At 52.1% G+C, this 19,237-nt stretch overlaps 1 protein-coding gene across 1 annotated transcript; it reads right to left on the bottom strand.

Annotated features, from left to right (window-relative positions):
* Nucleotides 1-435: 435 nt before the first annotated feature.
* On the bottom strand, nt 436-17,795 carry Scn4b (sodium voltage-gated channel beta subunit 4). Its single transcript, XM_074066641.1, has 5 exons — nt 17,551-17,795; nt 10,299-10,471; nt 8,992-9,217; nt 7,203-7,332; nt 436-4,047 (listed from the first exon to the last, which is right to left on the bottom strand). Exons 1-5 carry the CDS (start codon nt 17,609-17,611, stop codon nt 3,954-3,956), a joined length of 684 nt encoding a protein of 227 aa, XP_073922742.1. The 5' UTR covers nt 17,612-17,795; the 3' UTR covers nt 436-3,953.
* Nucleotides 17,796-19,237: the final 1,442 nt, after the last annotated feature.

Raw genomic sequence — 19,237 nt, 5'->3', positions numbered from 1 at the left:
GGTGGGGGAGACAATGTGTCCCCAATTCCTTCCCAATCTGGTCTTTGGTGCAGCAGCTGGAATCTGCTTTCTGAAGGTAGGCATTCATTTGAAGCAAATTTTACCTGGATACAAATGCTAAACTGATTGCAGAGAAGCCCAGAGAAGGGAATATTACAGTATTTAGTGGTACCAGAATTATCCCCAGGTCATCAGTACACAGAAGGCTGAACATTGATTCCAGTATCAAAGAACCACCTTTCCAAATTCTCCAGAGAAGGCACCAGAACTAAAACAACCAAAAGCCAGTGAATATCTGTGCTATCTCACCTAGGTAGGTAATGTTTTAGATTCAAGCAGACTGAGGCTCAGAGTAGATAAACTTGTCCTAATTACAGCTGTCAGGAAGTAACACTGGAACCCAACTCCCAATTAGCCAAAAACGAAAAACCTAAATTATTAAAAATAGTTTTTATTTCATCCAAAGCAGAGCTAAATACAATTCTACAATGCAAAACATGTTATAGAGGCAAGACAGTCTGATCACATCCATTGTGTGCTTAAACATGGGTGGGTGCTGGATGTGCACGTCTGTGCCTTCCAGAGGCACCCCTGGACCCAAGGCCTCCCAAGGCCTGTCATTGTATCAACTGATCTATAAAGTTATATAGGAAAATTGACTATGGGTATTGTCATCCAAGCCAGAGGAATAAATCATGCATATGATAGTCAAAAGCACTGCATATCAGGTGGGGGTGGGAAGGCAGGGACTCCAACCTAGGACAAAGTGCAGCAAGCTGTAGGATTTTCCCCAGAAGCCCCTCCTCATGTCAAACCCTCCCCCCAGCCCTCTAATAAAACTGTCTATAAGTCACAGACAGATGGAATCCAGGAGCAACACAGGTCTTCCCCTCTGTCTCTTATCCTTCCCCAGTCTCCCGCTCAGGCCAGAGAACATGGCTTCTGGAAAGCACAGTCTCTCTCATCACACATCACCCCTTCTGTGTGCAGCCCACCCACTCTGCAGTCATGCCACAGCACACACACACACACACACGCACGCACACACACGCACGCTCACACACACACGCACGCACGCTCGCACGCACACACACGCACGCATTCACTCCGCACAATCACACCCTCCCCTTCCACCACCCTCACACAAGCTGTGAAACGAGGTGTGAAAATTCTGTGCCCCATCGGCCCCTCTCTCGGGCCTCTGTCTCTCTACAACTTCATTTTGGCTGCCTACTGCCCAATGCCTACATAGGGAAAACCCAAAGCCTCAAATGTAGACATCCTGTTAGAGCTCTGAACTTGATCTTTGGTCTCATTGACATCACTGTAGCATACATGGCCGGGGCTCCCAAGGTCTCTTTTGTCAGTTGCTCTCTACAGCCCACCAGCCCTGAGACCACCATTGGAGGCTGGCACCCACTGCAGGTTGGCTTGGGGAACACGGCTTTGCCCATATGCATCCAATAGCGAATCCATGGTGATGTTTGTTGTCAGGACTGCATTTAAGCACTCGTAAGACCTCACCCACTAAATGCCAGGATTTTCCCAAGAATTGAGACAGCCAAAAATATCCCCCCCCTACAGCCCCAATCACGTCTATTGAAAACCACCAAACAAGAGCCATGGACAAGAAACTTTAAGCATCAGTTGGAGTCAAGGTGTCTAAGATTACAAAGAATAGTTTCAAAGGAGAGGAGTGGGAAGAATGTGAGTGTGTGTGAGAGAAAGAGTGTGTGTGTGTGTGTGTGTGTGTGTGTGTGTGTGTGTGTGTGTGTGTGAAGCATGGAACACAGAGATGAGGACATGACAGACTTGGAACAATTCCTTCCATTATAAAACCTGTTTCCCAGATGCCTTTCCAAGTTGAAAAGACTTTAAACAAAACTCGCCAAGCCTCACGACAGACCTGTGAGGTAGGTAAGTATTATGACACCCATTGGATAGATGGAGAAGCTGAGCCCAGAGAAGGTGAGGGAGTCGCCTATATGCCAGCAATAGATCAGGAGTGGGAAAGGAAGGCTGTCACCCTTCCTCTCCCACTCTGCGTGCTCTCAAGAGAGCAAAGTCCCATGACACTCCGCCTCTTCAAACACTGGCACAGGGAAGGGAGAAGAAAGCAGTTTTGTATGAAGGCAGCTAGAAGCTTCCTGAATGTCTGAAGGCTCCGGTGTCTGCTCTCAAAACTATGGACAGCTGAACCTCAGTCCACAAGTGGTGGGGGAGGACAGGAGAAGAGGAGGCAAATCAGAGAGGGACTCAGCATGCCCCTCAGCATGGACAAGGGACACTGACCACAGTCACCCTGAGGTGCTGCTGTTCTCAGTCTCCCCCAACTTCCACTCTCTGGGAAGCCAACAGCTGCTTCTGAGTGGAGCCCTGAGGTTCTGAGAAGACACCTGCACCTCTCCATCCACCCCCCGAGTCACAAAGGACACAGTGTCAGAAATCTAAAGAGGGGCTGTGTGAGAGCAGATGGCGGAGACCCGTTACTACACCTCCGTGTCCATCTCACAGGGACCCTGGCAGTCAGATCCATCAGAGGACCCATCTCACACCATCACATCTCCTGATCAGGGTCCCAGGCAGGTACCTCCCAGCAGGTGTTTCCGAGACTTAGCCACCATACTTCAGTCTCGTGGCCTCTTCCACAACCTTGAGGAGGGAGACTAAGGAACCCCACCACTGCCACACCAGACTGTGCAGTTAGCTCAGGGTGGGTGGGCTAGAGGAGGGGGTAATAGCTAGGCCTCAAGGCGCTAAGGCATAGTCTAGCCCCACACTCAAGGTGTGCAAACCATCTCTGTGGAGAGTAGAGGAAAAGTGTGGGCACCCTCTCCCTGCTCCTCTCCAGTCCTGGGCTGGGAGATGGGGTGACCCAGCTGAGCAGGGAACATCTAGAAAACCCCAGGACTCTCCCATCCAAAGAAGGTCCTTGAGGTGAAGGCAAACCCAAGGCTGTGGGATGGACAACCCTGGGGGCAGGGTGAGGTGTGATGGAGGGACACAGGAAGAGCAAGTCAACTGGACAGGAGGTTGGAGGGAACCACCTCTCAAGCAAGGAGAGGTGTTTCAAGAGAAGGAGGAGCAGAGGGAGCCAGGCTCAGAAGTGCCTGGATGGCAATGGTCCTGCCATGCCAAAGACAGGGCTGCCAGCATTGTAGGGCTGGGAAAGGCATTCCAATGAGAGCGACCCAGAACAATGGCTTATCCATCTCTGAAGGCAGAGGAAGCCCTCAGGTGCTCTAGGAAGGTTCAAGAGGGCCCTCACTGAGCACCTCATCAGTCTAGAGAGCAGAGGGGTGGGCTAGGTGAGCTGGGATCCCTCAAGCACAGGGGGCGGGGGGTGGGGTGCGAATGGGAGGGGAGAAGTTCCCCACTAGAGGGACCACGGGAGACCAGGGATCCTTCAAAACCCAGCTTGCCTCTATTATGGCCCCATCTCCAGAAGCCTCTCCCCCAGGTCTTCTCCAGAGTCCTCTAGCCCACTCCCACCATCAAAAGGGTTTGTTCTCCACACACAGCTACTCCTCAACCCACCTCCAATGTCCTGCTTTAGGAGCAGCTCTCACTGATCCCCCAAGTCCCTCTAGGTTAAAAAAAAAAAATCAGGAGGAAGACCAAGGTCCTGCTGACACAGGTGAGAACCTGAAGAAGACCCCCATCTTCCCAGGTGTCAGGGGACCAGCCCCTCCAGACCATTTCAGGCCCTCTTTTGCCTTTCCCAAACCTTCCAAAGGCCCCCTCTCCTGGCCAGTCCTTGTCCCTGGGAAGCCCTGGCTGGGGAAGGGGTGGAGCAGGCTAGGCAGGACCCTGGTCTCTTCCTGCCCAGAAAGACTATAGTTTGAGCCAAGCAGCAGACTCCTCAGGCACATAGGTTCTATGAACAAGGCTCAAGCGTCAATGTCTTCATCAGAAAGCAGGCCTCCCCGTGCTGCTTGGCCTAAAGCAGGGCCTCACACTTTTGTGGGTGGCTTCTCTTCCGCCTTGGAGCCAGGCAACCCATTCTCTGTGTTGTCGTTCCCCGAGGAACTCACGAGACACTCTTTCCTGGAGAGGGAGAGAGAGACACTGGTGAAGGTAGTAAGGAATGACTGGGGAGGGGAGTCATAGCCCCGTGTGCCCAGCCCTGTTCCCTCCCCCAGCCTTCTAAGAGCTAAGGGAGTAAGAGGCCAGGTCACCTAACCTCTCCATACCTCTGTTTCCTCATCTATAAGCTAGACATAACTGTGACACCTTCCCCAGGAGCACTTAGAAGGGTGGTGACAGGTAGAATGGTTCTGTAAGGCTTAGCCATTGCCTGGTTGTCACCTTATGGCAGAGGCCAAGGGGTGCTGGGTACTGTTCCCAGGGATCATAGCCAGGCTGAGCCACCCTACGGATAAGGGTCCCAGCCAACAAGGACTAGGCTGGGGACACAGGGCTCCCCTCCACAGTGCCCACCAGGCTCTTCCTTCCTCCCAACCTCTGGAACAGGAGGCAGGAGAGTGAGAGCGATGGGGAAGGGACAGAGTAAGCAATGACCCTCAAATATGGCAGGTCCGGGTAGAGGGTGGTAAGATAGGGCAGAAGGTAGAAGAATGACACACAGTCAGATGGAAAGCACCTCCTGGGAGCCATGGCGCCCTGATTCCCCTGGCTCTGATTTAAGTTTGCCCCTCCTCCATAGCAGTGCCCAGGTGGACAGAGATCACATGAAATGCTCTTACATTTTACTGTAATGAAGGTTTTCCTTATTTCTCAAGGAACCCCTCAGGCTTCCCTAGGACCTGTCCCGTGCCCCCAATATCTCCCCCCACATTTCTGTGCCCCCCAAGATCAGAACCTTTGATCATGTCAGTGCCCTGCCAGCTGCAGCCTGGGCTCCAGGTCCCTAAGAGTCTGTCCCCAACTCCTTTAGTCTTTCTTTTCTTCCTCCTCACAGCACCCCCTACTGCATTGCAAAGGTATTGCTCTCCAGACTCTATCACCACCCAGACTCAGCTCTGTGCTTCCTCCAACTGGAATGTCTGCCCCTTTGTCTCCACAGGGATGAAATTATCTATATCCACCACAAACACCTGCTGAGCCCGGTATCTCCTCCTCCTCTGAACCCTGCAGCATTTTATTATGCCTTTTTGCTGGTACTATCCGTTCTACTTTGTACTTTCCTGTACACATCTTGTCTCCTTTACCAAAGGGCAGAATCTGATTCCTTCCAGAATGTCCTACAGTACCTGGCACAGAGCCTTACACACAGTACCTCAAAAATAACCATCAAATAAAAGAATGCATGAACAAACTCTGGATAGGCCCAATGAGTCTGTAGGATATGGCAGCAATGATTTTAGAGTAGAAGCCAAATAAGTAGGAGTTAAAATTCCAGCTCTATCACTTACTAGCTGTGTGACCTTCGGCAAGTCACTTAACCACTCTGAGCCCCACTTCACTCAACTGTAAAATAAAAATTATGGGTATTGTATAACAATGCCTGGTGGAGATCCAAAGTATGGTAGGCATTCATAGAATGACAGGAAGAGCTATTGTATCTAGGAATCTCCTAATCTAACAGAGTCTTAGCCAAAAAATGTTTAGCAGGCCTTGTTTTTTTTTGTTTTGTTTTGTTTTGTAGTGCAGGGACAGAACCCAGGGCACAAGCTAGACAAGCGTGCTGTCACTGAGCTACATCCCCAGCCCAGCATGTCTTCCTTTGGATGATTCTTTGGTAGTCCCAAAGAATCACTGCTGTCTTTTCTAAATGCTTTTAAGCCATAGGTTGAGAATTTTGTCCTCCAATTTTGCTCACCATCGTCAGTAAGACTGGTTCTTAAAAACACAGCCTGCACAAATTCCAAATTTCTGGCCTTTCTCAATATTGCCACAACCCTCACAGCCTCTGGCCACAAGGCAGATAGACAGACAGATGACCCCTGAGCTCCTCATCTCAGCCAGTGCTTGGAACCCTCTCTGCCCTGCTCCCCAGCCCAGTGCTGCTCCGTTAGTGCCCCCTCCTTGTCTTAGTGCCCTGCCTCTCTTATCAGCACAGTTTCTGCTCTTTCCAGCTGGACTCTGTTCTCCACAGAGCAGAATACAGAAGACAGGGCTTTTCTAGAACCCCCTGCTCCAGTGGTGCCCAATTCATCACCTGTCAAATGCCTTTCATCCTTTTTTTTTTTGGCATTACTGGGGTTTGAACTCAGGGACTCACACTTGCTAGGCAGCATTGTTACTGCTTGAGTCACTCTACAAGCCCCTCAAATGCCTTTTCCCTGCTCTGGTTTTGTGAGATTTATCACTTGCTCCCTTGAAGGCAGCCTAACATTGTTCCGGAAACTCTGGGCCAGGCCTTGTACCTTCTACACCTGCCCATCTTTCTTCTCCTTCCCCTTACAGATTTTTTGTTTTCAGTTCTTGGGATCAAACCAGTCTTCTAGATGTCTGTTTTTATACCTGAGCTTATCCTAGGGCTTCCTGGGAAGCCATTTCTACCTTTTTAGACTAAACTTTACCTCTCCCATTTGAATTTTCAGAATTTCACAGTAAGAGACGCCCATCTCCCTAGAAGGGTCTTCCCATTTTAGAGTTCCTGTACATGGACTTATATGTCCTCTGACTTTAAGAAATGGGAGGGAGTTGCAGCCCTGGCAAAAAAAAAAAAAAATCAGTGAGACTCCACCTCAACAATCAATTGTGGTGGTGCATGCCTAAAATCCCAGCTACACAGAAGTAAGGTAGGCAGATCGTGGTCCAAGGTCAGCCCCAGGCAAAAAGCACGAGACCCTATCTAAAAAATAACTAAAGCAAAAATGGCTTGAGGTGTGGATCAAGTAGTAGAGTACCTGCCTAGCATGCACAAGGCTCCAAGTCCAATCCCAGTACCACCCCCACCAGAAAGAAAGGCTTCCTAAATTCTTTAGCAGGGCTTTAGGGCAGGTGGTGCAGATGGAAAGAGAGGCTGATGGCATGGGAAGGCAGCAGGAAGAGTAAGTGGATTCTATTCACATAATCAATAAATACATCTGCAAGGATGGAGATGGAGAAGGGAGATTAGAAGAGGGCTTGGAGGTGGGATGAGTTTCAGCAAAGACAGTAGAACTAGGAAGACAAGGAGGGGATGAGGGGACAGAGGGCACGCTGCAGATGGACGGAGCAGATGAAAGTGGAGCCAGAGGACCATGACACAAGAGAGGCACACTGGTAACCAGAGTGTGGGGTGGTCAACTCACTTCTTCTCCTGGGTCTTCTTGATGATAAAGGTGATAAACTTCTTCAGCAGCAGGACGAAGATAAGGAGTCCGATGACCCCGCCCACCACGGCCAGGATGATGAGTGTCACCGTGTTGTCCACTTCTTCCACTGCATGGCCAGAGTAGAGAGGGGAGGGAGGAGAAGGGGACAAGAGTCACCTGGTGTCAGCACCATGGCATTGCAAAGGCGTGTAGCCCCAGGCCACTGGCCCTCCCAGACCTACAGATGTAGGGAAGCTGGAACATGGTATCCATCAGCTAAGAACACACAAAGGGGCCCCGTCCTCTCAGCCTTCTGCACACATTCTCCCACAGACTCACATACCTCATCAAGAATGAGTAAGAATGAGAACCCACAACTCCAAGGCTTGAGTCATGACTTGGCCCTTAAATTGCCAAGTGAGAACTTCATTGCCTCCTTCCAGGCCAAAGGCATCCTCACAGCTTCCTCTCTTGTGCCCTTTGGACACCCCTACTCTACATACCTGGCCACCCTGAGAACACCCATCTCCCTTGTCTGCCTTATTTCCTATTTATAGCACTCCCCATGTTCCCTCACACAATATAATCTTTCTTTAGTTACATTGCTTCTTTGACTAGAAGAGAAGGAAAGCAATGTCCCCAAGGACAGGAATATGTCTGTCTCGCTTACGCTGTACCCTGGGCACCTACAACAACCACGGCAACTTAGCAGGAGCTCGGGAAATAGTTGTTAAATGCATGAATGCATGACTTGCAAGAACAGAGAGAGGGTACACCTGACAGGGACTGTCGAAGAGATAAGGAGCTGAGGGGAGAGCTGTACCTCAGTGTCTGGCACCCAGTGGTGCTCCATCAATGTCGGTTCCCTTCCTGAAAATGCTGAGCATAAAACAGAATGACAGGAACCCAGAGAGGATAGAGAGATGAGCCCAACTCAGATGACTGCAGGCTCAGAAAAGGCCACCTGACAGGTCTCTGGCTCAGCCCCTGACACACCGAAACTGTGCTCCTGGTGTCCCCACCTCCAAGCACTATGCATTATCCAGGAGGGCACACAGAGACAGCAAGAGGAGTATCCTAGAGCAGCTCCTCTTCTCTTTCCTCTGCTCCTGCACTCCCTGGTCTTCCAGGCTCCTCCAAGGCATGAGGCCCAGCGTGACTTCTCCCACGTGTTTCTCTAACCACCAGCAGTGTCTGGGGTCACGTGATCACCTGGCTCTTTCTCATACCCACCCTCACTGTCTGATTGGTCCACCTGTGTCCCACTGGAATTCCCAACTAGGAAATAAGCTCCCAGAGGGGAGGTCCCATGTCTCATTCCATCTTCCTCCCCTGGTGTATGTGTCAGGCTGCCCCATAACAGTTATCAGTTCACTCATCTCTGTCCTACCTCGGACTGTAATCTGTGCATCATTCAGTAGGAACACTGCAGCATTCACAGCAGTTGTTAGTATGACACCTGACATTCAACCAACGCGCTTGCTAACAGAATACACACACAGACAAAGTTGATACCACTAGACACTCCCGGCTAGCCCCTCCCACCCTCAAAACCCCTGGAAGGTGCCCATTTTACAGACCAGGAAAACAAGGCTCAAAGAGGCTAGGAGGATTTTGCGAGCTACTCAGTAGCTATATTCTTCTAGCGTCTAGATGGAATAACTCTTGACAGAGTAAAGGGAAGGGGATCAGCAGCGCAGCCTGTTTTGCCACTTCACTGTCACGCTGAGGCAGGCACCCTGAAATCCCTCCCTTTGCACTGCCCATGTCCCCTTCCCCGGCACACATTTATCAACCACTTGGAGGAAGACGGTGGCATTGTGCTCGGCCCTCTCCTTGGGGTTCTTCACATGACAGGTGTATTTGCCCGTGTCGCTGAAGTCCAGGTTGCTCAGCTGAATGGAAATATTGTTCATCTTCTCCCTCGTGGTGCCCTCCAGAGTGATTCGGTCATCGTCTTTCAACCTCACCTTGGGGTCGACCTTCTCATTCTTCACGATCCCATCTATGAGCTGGGACATAGAGGAATCAGTCACCAAGGGTCAGAACCTCACCCCAACCCCTCCTTAGGTGCTACCCTGTCCGGGTCCAGGAACAGCTTACAGTGAGGTGTGCTCGGGACTCCTCACTTTTCTCTGCCAGGGTCAATGGCTCTGTCTAACCTGAATTTCGCCTGTTTCAGGCTAAACCAATTTCCCTTTATTAAGATCGCCCCGGAACATTTCTCTTCATAAAAGCCTTTTACATAACGACTCTGCAAATACACCACTTCCCTCTGCACTTGCCACCCAGACTTTGTTGACACTGTGTCCCCTGCCCCACTGAATTCTGGCCCTCCATCATGACCAGGGTCAATGCCACACCTCTGTCCATCAGCACCCTCTGATGTTAGCATTTAATTCTACCCAGAGCTGAGTTCCTGTGGCTGCTCTGGGTAGGCTGGGGGCAGGGGGTAAGATTTCAGAGAACTTCCTAAAACACTTGTTGACTAACTCGCCCCACTCCACCTGCCTGGCCCCCATCCATGTCCTCTCCAGCTTCTTCTCTCCAGCCCTTCCTTATTTCGACTCTTCTCATTCCCTCTACCCAAGTCTTCCAAAAATATTTCCTCTCTCCTGTTTGGGGTGGTACTGGGTTTTGCACTAAGGTTCTCATGCTTTTGCCACCTAAACCACATCCCCAGCCCTTTTTGCTTGAGTTCATTTTTAGATAGAGTCTTGAATTTTTGCCTTGGCCAGCCTCAGGTCACGATCCTCCTACCTCTGCCTCCTGAGTATGGGATTACACTGGGATTACAGGCCTGTGCCACACCCAGTTCTTAAACTATTAATTTTTACACAAAAAATCCAAGTTCCAGGTTTTTCTTAAGACTAGACAGGATTCTAGCCAAGAATTCCAACAGATCCCAAATTCTGGCAACACCATCTAAAAATCCCTCCCACTTAACAGTCTGTCTGAAAGGAATACTAGGAGAAAACCTAGGTGGGTTCTGGGAGCCGCGGCAATGGGGTCCAGTCCAGAAGGGCCCAGAGCCTGGAATGGGAGGCACGGACAAGGGAGGGAGGATGTCCTGGCCTTCCTGCGGTGACTTACGGTCTTGGACATGTCACTGCTATTGTAGGACCACCAGAAGTGGAGATTCTCGAAGCCAAAGCAGCTGGAGAAGGTGCAGGGCAGCAGGATCGCAGTGCCGTTGACAGCGTAGATGGTGGTGGCCTTTCCCACAGATACCTCCAGCGACAGGGACATGGGGAGCAGGAAGAGACCTGTGTAAGGGGCATGGCCTCCCTTAATAAAACCCTACAGAAGCTCTAGAAGGGGACGAGTGGCTTGGTCAGGCAGGGCGACCTCTGTCACCCTCAATGTCAACTTCAGGAGGATGGTTTTTACTCCATCCACATGGCCTGGGCCACCCACCGTAATTCTCCATTTCTCCCCTTAGGCGGGATCGAATTCTGAGCGGTTTACAGCGCTTGTGCCACTCCTGATGACCAGCAGGGGTCACCCCAACCCAACAAAAGGAGGGCCGGGCGGGTTTTGCGGGATCCGCAGCGCGCCCCACCCCCTCACCTGAGGATGTAGTCCCCGAAAGTGTCCCGGAGGTGCGGGGTGGGCTCCCTCCTACGCGCGTGGGAATTTCCCCTAGAGCGGTGCGCGCTGCCGATGTTTGCGGGTTTGAGGGAGGTGATGGGGAGAAAGCTGGGGGTGCCTTAAGATGGAAGAAGAAAAAGCGGCCGCCGCAGTGCCTGCACTGTCCAGTGGCCTCATCACCTTGCCCTGGAAGCTCCGGCCCGAGGCACAGAGCGACACCTTCGGACTGGACCTTGCTTGGCCATCGACCACCGAACGGGATCCTGAGAAGAGAGGGATGACTGACCGGGCCAGCTCGGGCGAGGGCCCAGCTTGGAACCGGGCAGCAGCGCGGACGGAGCGAGAGAAACAGCAGGAATGGAGAGAAAAGTCGGAGACGCTGCGGAGCCCATTCCGGGCGAACCGCACCGCACACGTGCACGCTGGGGTGGCCGCCACGGACCCCTTGTCCCATCCTGCCCGGGAAGCTGGATATCCCCATCACACCCAGCAGCCACACTCCGCCCCCTCATCCCGGGAACAACCGCGATGCCCCGCGGCTCCTCGAACCCCCTCCTCCGCAGTGCATTCCTATGCCCCCGCCCAGGCGTTGTCATTCCTAGCCCCTCCTCCTCCTCCTGCGCTCTTGTAATGGGACCTGGCCCTCACTCCTCAAGGAAAACACACTGGCTTCAAGGTCGTTGCGGGAAAGGAGGTCCAGAATTGGACTTATCTCTCCTTACACTTAGGACAAATGGAAGCCTTCTCCCATCCTAACTCAGGAAGGCCCTCGGTTGTCTAACTTAATTTCCTCGTGCTGCATCATAAACCAGTTTCCTCTTGTTTTGCATACAGGAGAAAATGATGTTTGGTGCTTCCAAAGCCTTCTAAACCTCAGAGACGGAGCTCCAAGGAGAGCTGGCAGCCTGAGTCCGGCTGTCAAGGGTCCCCTCACCTTCACATCCATTTGCTCCAGTGGTAAAGCAGAGTGGTCATACTTGCCCCCAACTCTCTACTATTAGAGATCCATACTAGAGATAAAACAAGTGAGCCTGGTGAAGATAGGTAAGTTGTCTAAGTGTCAACAAGAGAGACAGTTTCAGCATCCCATAGTCCCAAAGCAAGAAAACCCTCCTTGCATCCTAACAACATAGCCAGATTTGCCCACCATGGCTCCAGTTAGTGCTGGGAGGTGATTTTAATCAGCCCTCATTTTCTGTGGTTTTCAAACTTGAGAGGCATCCAATCACCTGCAGGGCTGAAGCTGCTGGAGCTGGCATCTCTAAAAAGCGGGAAGTGCTTTGGGTAGCAGTTACGCTTTGAAAAACACTGTGTTAGAGGTCTTACACATATCTGTGTGTGTGTGGTGGCACTGGGGTTTGAACTAAGAGCTATATGCTTGATAGGTGCTCTACCACTTCAGCCACTCCACTACCCTTTCTTGTGTTGGTATTTTCAAGATAGGGACTACCAAACTATTTGCCTAGGCTGGATTCAGATCTTAGTCCTCCTGATCTCTGCCTCCAGAGTAGCTAGGATTATAGGCGTGAGCCACCAGCACCTGGCAGACCTACACATATTAAACCCCAACTTTTATTAGAATATCAAAAAGTAGGTACATTTTTTTTCTCATTTTACAGATGATAAAATTGAGGCTCAGAGAAGGGGCAGTGACTTGCCCAGGGGGCAAGGTACGTAACAGCCAAAATGGAGCTGAGCATTTATTATATGGTAGGCATTTTTATATACTGTCTCATTTAATCCCTAAATAAGTCTAAGGCAGTTATAAACAAATGGAGAAATGGGTTCAAAGAGAAGAAGTTGTGATGGCCTGTATACACCAAGGAAGTAGATAAGCAGCACTCAGAAATACGTCTGTTTTTCACCTCTTCAAAAAAGTAATTTGTTGGCTTAGTACTCCTAGTTTCCTTTTTGCCTCTGTCCTCCTCTACCCTGACACCCTCTGGAGGACTAAGGAGCAGAGCCAGACATAGGTTTCCACTCTCTAGCACTAAAGGATGGCCTTCTGGTGGGAAACCCCAGCTCTGCTTCTCACCCCTTGCATGGTCCCCACAAACCAAGGAGCAGAACGCAGAGGGCTCAGGAAAGGCAGCTTCCTGCTAGCTACCAGGGTCCCTCAGAGCTCCAAGGAGCACAGCAGTTCTCACTCCAGTGCTCACTGGCACCACAGTCCCTGAAACTCGGTCTTGGGGAAGATGTGGGAATTCAAATCAGGGGCCAAATTCCCCTCACTCTAGCCCCTGTTCGAGAGCACAAAAGAAGCTGGGCATACCTATAATCCCAGCTCTTGGGAAGCTGAGGCAGAAGGATCTAGAATTCAAGGTCAGCCCGACTACATTGTAAGACTGTGTCTCAAAAAATCAAAACAACGACAAGAGTACAAAAGATGCATGTCAAAAAGGAAATGCTTTTGATTGCTTTAAATAGAAGCAAAAAAGAGCAAAAGAAGAGTCCAAACCAGAGAACACGATTTCTTTACAGTCTGGCCCACAACACAGTGTGCATTTCTGCCTGATGTGGATGACTTAACTTTAATACACTCAGGAATCTGAGTGGAGCATTGCTTTTTCGTTGGTTGCCTGGAGGGGATAAAGGGAACCACAGAGATGGTTTCCACGGAGTCAGCCCTGACCAGGTTAAGGCATCAGAGAGGGTAAGCAAGCCTGGCTATCTCCACCACCCAGCCCACCCACCCAGGTGTCAGGAAATCCTGCCAGTTACGTCTGGGACATGGATGCACAAGAAAACCCAGGGGCCTGCCTTCTGCACTGCCTCACCTGGGAGGTTATGCTTCAGGAAAAGGAGAGAGCAGGGGCGTATGATCCACCAAGGCCCCTGGCTCTCCAGGGCTGCTTCAGCAGGATGGCCAAGTCAGGAACAGACTGCTCTGCAGACACCAGGCAAGCCCCACTCTGCCTGCTGACCTTGAGAAAGTCAGAGATGCCTCCTCAACGTGCACATCCCCAAACTGGTGCAGGGACGCTGTAAACTTTCCTATCTCCCTAGCTTGGTGTGACGCCAAGACATGAGATTATAAAACAGAAGCAGGACTTCAGTGAGAGCGCATCCTTCCGGTAGAGGAGAGTGGTATTTGAAAGGGGGAGGGGGCTGTCCCCATCCCAGACTTGGATGTAACCTGGGCACCAGTAGCTTCCCTTAATGACCAGTGTCAGCCAAGGATGTCTCCAAGTCACTCACACATTGGTTGATGCTCTCATCCGGTGCCACATCTTGGATTATTTCCATGTGGCTGTTTCCCTAAGTAAAGGGCTCTTTGCGCTGCCGTGAACTTATCTCTTTAGGATATCCATGTGGCATGCGCGTGTTTAGGGGTGGGCCATCTTTCTGGCACTGTGGGATTGATGAACAAGTCTCCCTGGTTGTGGTCCTGAGGAATTCAATCCTAAATCCCACAGTCTTGCCACTCTCTGAAGCCATTTTCCTTGCCAGCCTCCTGCCACTCTTCTGGGACTTTGTCCAAGGCTGAACTCAAGATTCTCAAGTTTAAAGTATTAAAGTAAAAAAGTACTCAGCACATGCAAATGTTAGTAAATAGTCACACCAGCAGGAATCTGAAGGCAACCACCATATATTCCAAGGTCAATGCCAGGCAGGAAACATTCCACCATCTTTTCCCACATCCACCCTGAAGCAGAGGGAAGAAAGAGGGCAGGATGGGGCCTACTCTAAGTTTAGCTCTGAGCGATGGCAGCATGGCAAGTGGAAATTCAGCTGAGACACTGGCCCCAGGGAGTTAGAGTCAGAGCTGGGAGACAGAAAGTGGGCTGAGAGCGGCAGGACAGGACCCCTCCTGGGGTGGAAGCCCTCGGGGTTATGGGAGGCAGGGCTAGGCTAGGCAAGCCCCCTGGGCCAGAGACAAAGAAAAATTTCGGCTTCCTTGCCCTAGGCAACCGCTGCTTCCTGCCAACCCCCGGGAGCTTTGGCTGGCCCCTGAGACAGCCCTAATGATCAGTGAAACCAGCTTTGCAAACAAGTCCAAACAGTATGCCTGGCCCACCTCGCACAGGCCACTGAGCAGTTGTGTTGGCCCAGCCCATCCATGGCTTATGTGGCTACCCTTTCATTCCCTCAAGGACCCACAGGACAGTGTGGGTCACTGGTCCAGATTCCAACTTCCATGCTGCTCCCACCAAGAGGTGGTCAGTCATAAGGGCTTAGAGACCAGCCTTCTCTGTCCCCACACGCTTGCCTCCAGCAGATTCAGAAAGAAAATTAACCACCCCTTCTAGATCCAAACCCACCACCTCCCTTCACTGCTCCCCTCTCCTCTCCTTTTCTTCAGGAACTCCTGATTCACCCTTGGCTGCTGCTTCCTCTGAATTGGAATGAACACCCTCTCCTTAATTGCACTCTCATTAAATGAGCCCTTAATAAATATACACCAAGGGGAAGCTGGTTGTGCAACACAGCACCTCACAAGTGATAATTAGACCCAGATCCCAGCAATTAAGCAAATCAGGAAACAAGGAAGGGGTGGGCAGGACAGATACACTACCAGTTACATCCTTAGGAAGAGGCTGGAACCCACATAAACCTCCATGATAGGACCTAGGAAACTGCTTTTCCATTTCAGAAAAGAGCATTTCATTGGGTTATCAAAAATCATTATGATCTCAGTCTATGGGGCCGAGTTTGATATGGTGAGAGGGGAAGAGGACTCCTGGGACCCAGTCTCCCCAGCTGTGAAAACAGCAGCTCTGCCCCCTGACCCAAGCTGCCTCATTCATTCTCCAGCCCTAAGGAAGGGTGTGTTGACTTTCCCTGTCTCCAGACTTCTGGTAAGAAGGAGGCAGCCTTAGTGTGACTGAGCCCAAGAGGCTGGGATTCTGTCTCACTTGACAATCAATCTGCCTTGCACCCTTGGGCAAGTCCCCATTCCTCTCTGGACCATGGCTTTCTTGTCCTTAGGAGAGCTCTGTGCTATAGTTTCCAAAGTCCTTGTTCACTCTGGTGCTCCCAGGGGACAGCTCCAGCTGGCTGACCTGTCCACTCTGCATCTCCCCCACTTGACTGTCAGCAAGGATGTCAACTGTTGTCCCAAGCTCATGGCAATGCCCCTGGGTGGGTTTAATAGTGCTGGCCTGGGCAAAGCCCAGAGAGGCTGGGGGGTATAGCAAGTAGGGTCAATCCAGGGCTTGCTGACCTCCTACCTACAAGTTGCTCTGCTTCCTCCTGGTCTCCCAGAGAGTTAGCTCAGGGGTTCACCCAAACCTGCTCTAGAGAGGCCCTGCTCCTACCTGTTGTACCCAGCTATACAGTTTTTAGAGGAAGTGGGGGCCTCCACCTGGAGAAACACACAGAGACTCTGCCACTCCCCTCCCCATCCACCTCCGTATATAGTTTCCAGAACCCTCTTGATTGCCCACCGAAGCCTGGTTCCATGAATATTCTAGTATCCCCAGGGCCTGGCACGCCATCAGTCAACCAGGTGCAGGACGCAAGGCTGCCCTCAATGTAAAGTGGGCTAGTTTAATGATGGGAGGAATGACAATGCTTCAGTGACTCTTGACCCTTACGATGGCTACAGGGGGACCAGGGCTGATTTGAGAGGGGACGAGAGAAAACTCATGTGGGGGAGCCTCGGGTCTCAGAAGCTGGCTCCCTTAGAGTTATTGCGAAATGCATATCACATCTGTGCAAACGGTACAGAGGGCCTTCTGTCTAGTTTCAGAGATGCAAATAAACCAGTGGCTTCAGAGCAAAGAGATGCTCTATCCTCTCCACCACCAGGTACTGACATGACAGGTCTACACATGGTTTACAGGTGCAGAAGCAGCAGTGACTTCCCTTGGAGGCCTCTATCCCCTGCTTACACCACAAATGCCTGACCAAACAGGGGAACTGTCAAAAGCCAAATCTGACAAACACAAACAGAAAGAGGCACACGTGCCAGAGACCGAGTCGGCTTACAATGAAGTTGTGTGATTTATGAGATTACATTCGGACTAGTAAATATCATTCCCTAATCTCTTGGAGTTTGACACTGAAAACTATCATGTGCATATTAATAGATAATAATACTCCGTTCCCTCTGTGTCCACTGGACATGTCTCCTTGGATTTCATAGTCACCCCAAAAATGAACAGCCAGGAGCAGGCCAAACAGGTCCTCCCTACAGAATCTCTTATGGGAAGAGAGACAAGGCCCTTCCTAAAATGTGGCTTTTGAGTGGTTCTCAAGGCCCTCCCAGCCCTTCCAGTATGTGAAGCTTCAGGGAAGGCAATGGTACCAGAGAAGGTAGAACGTAGAGGAGCCTAGCAGAAAAAGGGTTCAGGAGGAAGGGGAGCCCCTTGTCCCCCTTTGGTGCATGTCTGATGCCTGGGAAACAAGCCAACAGGTCTGGGCACAGGTACAACCCACTGGCATCCCCCTACACCCAAGGCGCAGCGCCCTCCCCAGCATGCCTGAACCTCAGAACTCTGGAGACCGGGACCCCACTGCAGCCCCAAGACCCAAAAGCCTGGAGCTAAAGGGACCAGAGACGGCAAAAACTCATAGCGAGGCTGGCAGGCTGATGGGATTGGGGGACACACACACACACACACACACACACAGTCCCCAGAGAGCACAGCCTTGGAGCTAGACGTCCAGCGGGAAGACGGTAGTGCTCCTTCTGTGCCGCACTCCAACGCCCACCTTATCCAAGGCACCCCTCTTCTCAAGTGTCCCCTCCTTGGGGGTGGGGTAGGGAGAGAAAGAGGCGAGAGAAGAGACCAAGCTGGGGCTGCCTTACCCAAAAGCCCAGTGCCCAGCCATCTCGCCAACGCTTTGCCTTGGTCCCCAGCCCCGGACATCGTCCAATTCTCTTCCGAGCGCGGGGATGGGAGACTGGGCACCGCCGCGCTCTCCGCCCGAGGTCGGCAGTCGGCCCCGCAGCTGCTGGGGAGCTCTGCGCCTCCGGTCGGTCGGGGCTTGGGAAAGTTAGCGGGGAGAGAGCGAGACAAGGGGGAGGGCGGGGAGGGGGAGGCGCGCTCGCCCGCCTCCTGGAGCCGGCAGCGGGAGCCACGGCTGGAGGGCAGGAGGAGGAGGAGCCGGAGCTGGAGGGGGAGGACGCCTGAGCCAGAGCGAGCGCCGCGGCGAGCGAGGCTGCGCCTCGGCTCTGGAAGCGCTCCAGCCGCAGGAGGGGCGGTGGCCGCCGCGGAGCCCCGGGCGCCCCGCCCGCTGCGCACCCCGCCCCGCGCGCCCTCCTCGTGGTCCCGGAGCCCCGATCTCAGGCTGGACTCCCCGATCCCTCTCGAGCGGGGCTGCGCTCCTGCTGTTTGGCACTGCAGGGCCGGCCCGCAGCCGCCCGCATCATCCCAGGAGCTGAGCTGCCAATTAGGAGCATAGTTTAGGGGGGGAGTAGAGGTGGAGCTTTTCTGTTGTTGCAAGACTATTCTGCTTGGAGAACACCGCTAGGGTAGCGGCTGCCTCTCCCGGGACACAGGAGGGACAGCTCGAAGGTCCGCAGAGGGCGCTGCCGCAGCTGGTGGGCTTGTGCCGGCTTGCCCACTGCGGCCGCCGCGCGCGTAGCCCCAGGACCCGCGTCCACTGCTCATCCGCTCTGCAGGGAACCCAGCATCCCGCTGCAAACTGCTCCGGCCCACCGCCCACTAACTAACATCCCGCATTTCTTCAGACACTCCTTGCAAATCACCGTGGTCCTGGTGAGGGAGCTGGTCAGATGCTACCAGTCCCCGCCTGGTCTGTGGCCAGAGCACAACTTTACCCTTCACTGCACCCCAACTCCTCATTTTTCCCACCTAGGCCATCTCCTTCGGTCACCCTCTTCCTAAAAGTTCCTGTTCCCTTGGAATCCAACCCGCGGAAAATAGAAGTTATTTTACATTTGCTCCCTCCTTTCGAGATGTGGGTGGAGGAGTCCAGGGTCATAACCGGGTCAGAGAGCTGAGGTGACATTTGGAGCCAGTGACCGTTTTCCCAGACATGCCTGAGTTAAAAGTGTGATGTGATCTTTGGGGTGGAGATGCGGATGTCCCCCTCAGTGACCCCAGTGGCCCACCAAGCCTCAGCTGTAGGCTCCTGATTTTAGAGGGACTGGCACTGGCTATGCCCCTTCTTACTGGACAATGAATCCAGGGGACTACAGGAGGTATGCACCTCCTCTCCTTCTAGACTGTACCAAAGGTCCAGGATACTGTAATTTCCTGCTCAGAGTGTCAGAGCAGACCTCTTCCCCAGGCCTGTCCAAAAGCTGGCCACACGAGACATGCACCCAGAGGCACGGGAAGTGGAGCCAGCTATTTGCAGGCAATGGAAATGGATGGTGTGTCCCTGTTGCTGCAGGACCTGAATGGCCTCAAAATCCCATTTTACACCTTGTCTTCCAGGTCACCATGAAGGAAAATCATCAAAGACAGAAGATAAGAGATAAATTTTAATAATTTTATTATCCCAATTTATAACTTACATTTAGAAGT

The sequence above is a fragment of the Castor canadensis genome, chromosome 2, assembly GCF_047511655.1.
Source record: "Castor canadensis chromosome 2, mCasCan1.hap1v2, whole genome shotgun sequence".
NCBI lineage: Eukaryota > Metazoa > Chordata > Mammalia > Rodentia > Castoridae > Castor > Castor canadensis.
The sequence above is the reverse complement of the archived record's forward strand: the minus strand, read 5'-3'. Positions and strand labels throughout refer to the sequence as shown.